A 1,635-nucleotide genomic window follows, 5' to 3' on the forward strand; every position below is an offset into this window, starting at 1 on the left:
CTTAAAAGTCGAAGGCCAACGTTGCCGCGAATCATAGTGGATGTTAGTTGTTGTTTCTGTCAATAGCTTTGCACTTTTGCAACCAGAAGAAGGAACCTCATTGTCTGTATGATGCTAGTTGTATGGGCGAAAAAGCTTTGCCATGCTGCTGCGAGTAATTTCAAACCTGAAATTTTAGGATGTTTTAACTGTGGAGGAATTCATGGGGATGGGGCCTGCTGGCAAGCATCAATCAGGGTTCCATGTGTGCTTCTGCATTGTGGTTGCCGGCCCGCCGGCTTCCTCCACCGGAAGGCCTTTGCCTCTTGCTCATTCTGGTCGTGTGGGAAATTTAGAATGAACTGAAGATCCAGCACCTCTCCAATGCATCTACTACCCTGGTGCCCATATTCGCCTCCGTTGAATCAAGAGAGAAATGGGGATCCATTTCAATTATTATTTACTCATCATAACGTCGCAACAAAAGGACACAAGTATAACGAATTTACGCCGGAAAATACAATGCCGCTAAGCAAAGAGACCTAGAGGTAGGCCTCTGCGGCGTTGAGGTCGTCGAGGATCTTGTTTTTGACATCTCCCGGAAGCGAGGCGAAGGGCCCTGCCTTGGAGTAGAACTCCGCCAGCGATTTGATGGCCTTCTCCAGCGCCACATACGACTCCTGCATTGCATCCAATCCAATATTAGGGCGGCAAGTGAATTCACAGATGGTTTAATCGCCCTAAATAAACACTCTCAACACCCTTCGACTCTTTTTCTTCAAAAAAAGGGGGATAGTTTGCAAGATTGAATTTCCTGACAAACTTGGTAGTAGCTGAGCAACAACATTCATAGCATTGGCTTGAGAGAAAGGGAATGGAGCTGCTGCTGGCTGGTTGTACCTCTTTGGCGACGGCGGGCTGGCCTCTCCAGCCGCCGAGGAACTCCCGGATGGACGTCTTGGCGGAGTCGGCGCCCCTGCGGAAGCTGGCCGAGTCGCCGGCGGCGTCGCCCTCCCCCAGCGACTCCCGGAGCGTCCGCACCACCTCCCGCGCCGCCTTCAGGTACGCCTTGGGCAGCACCTTCCCGGCCTTGGTCTCCTCGTTCGGGTCGAACAGCGAATTGAACGCGCCCACCACCCCCTCGCCGCCCTCCGCCGCCCTGGCACGGCCCGCCACCGCCAACGTCACCGTCGCCACAGCGCCCGCCAGCGCCCTCCGGGTCAGCAGCAGCCGCGCTCCGCCTGCACTGTTGCGCGCGGCACGCGAGGAGTTAGTTATTAGCGCGGCAAGACGAGCGGATGAATGGAGGTGGCGACAATGGGTTACGGATAGGCCGCCGCTTGCTCTCCGCGGCTCGCTGCTTCGGCGGCGGCGGCGTCGACGACGAGCAGCAGCGGTAGCACCTGCTCGGCCTCGGCAGGGACATGGTGGAAGGAGGCCCAGGCATTGGTGATTGGTCTGCGCAGAGGAGTCGGAATTTGGTTGGAGCTTGTGCGCAGAACCAGAGCTTTCCTTATCTGCAAGACTGCTCTGCTCTACTGACGCGTTGGGAGGACGAGAGAGAGAGAGAGAGAGAGAGAGAGAGAGTGAGGCGGACATGGGCTCACGCCAGAATGTGTGATAGGCCCCTGGCCCGATAACAACGCATGGGCTCTC

At 56.4% G+C, this 1,635-nt stretch overlaps 1 protein-coding gene across 1 annotated transcript; it reads right to left on the reverse strand.

The window, feature by feature from the left end:
• Nucleotides 1-399: 399 nt before the first annotated feature.
• LOC119303125 (photosystem II D1 precursor processing protein PSB27-H2, chloroplastic-like) lies at nucleotides 400-1,464 on the reverse strand. Its single transcript, XM_037580213.1, has 3 exons — nucleotides 1,306-1,464; nucleotides 880-1,220; nucleotides 400-659 (listed from the first exon to the last, which is right to left on the reverse strand). The coding sequence occupies exons 1-3, from the start codon at nucleotides 1,424-1,426 to the stop codon at nucleotides 522-524; spliced, it is 600 nt and encodes a 199-aa protein (XP_037436110.1). The 5' UTR covers nucleotides 1,427-1,464; the 3' UTR covers nucleotides 400-521.
• Nucleotides 1,465-1,635: the final 171 nt, after the last annotated feature.

Source organism: Triticum dicoccoides, chromosome 5A, assembly GCF_002162155.2.
Source record: "Triticum dicoccoides isolate Atlit2015 ecotype Zavitan chromosome 5A, WEW_v2.0, whole genome shotgun sequence".
Lineage (NCBI taxonomy): Eukaryota > Viridiplantae > Streptophyta > Magnoliopsida > Poales > Poaceae > Triticum > Triticum dicoccoides.

Bases quoted from the DNA above. Each gene is read 5' to 3' on its own strand.
- LOC119303125 (XM_037580213.1), bottom strand. From the start codon at position 1,426: ATGCCTGGGCCTCCTTCCACCATGTCCCTGCCGAGGCCGAGCAGGTGC. The intron at 1,221-1,305 runs GTAACCCATTGT...GCAACAGTGCAG, and splicing joins GAGCAAGCGGCGGCCTATCC to GCGGAGCGCGGCTGCTGCTG. The intron at 660-879 runs GTACAACCAGCC...GATGCAATGCAG, and splicing joins AGCCCGCCGTCGCCAAAGAG to GAGTCGTATGTGGCGCTGGA.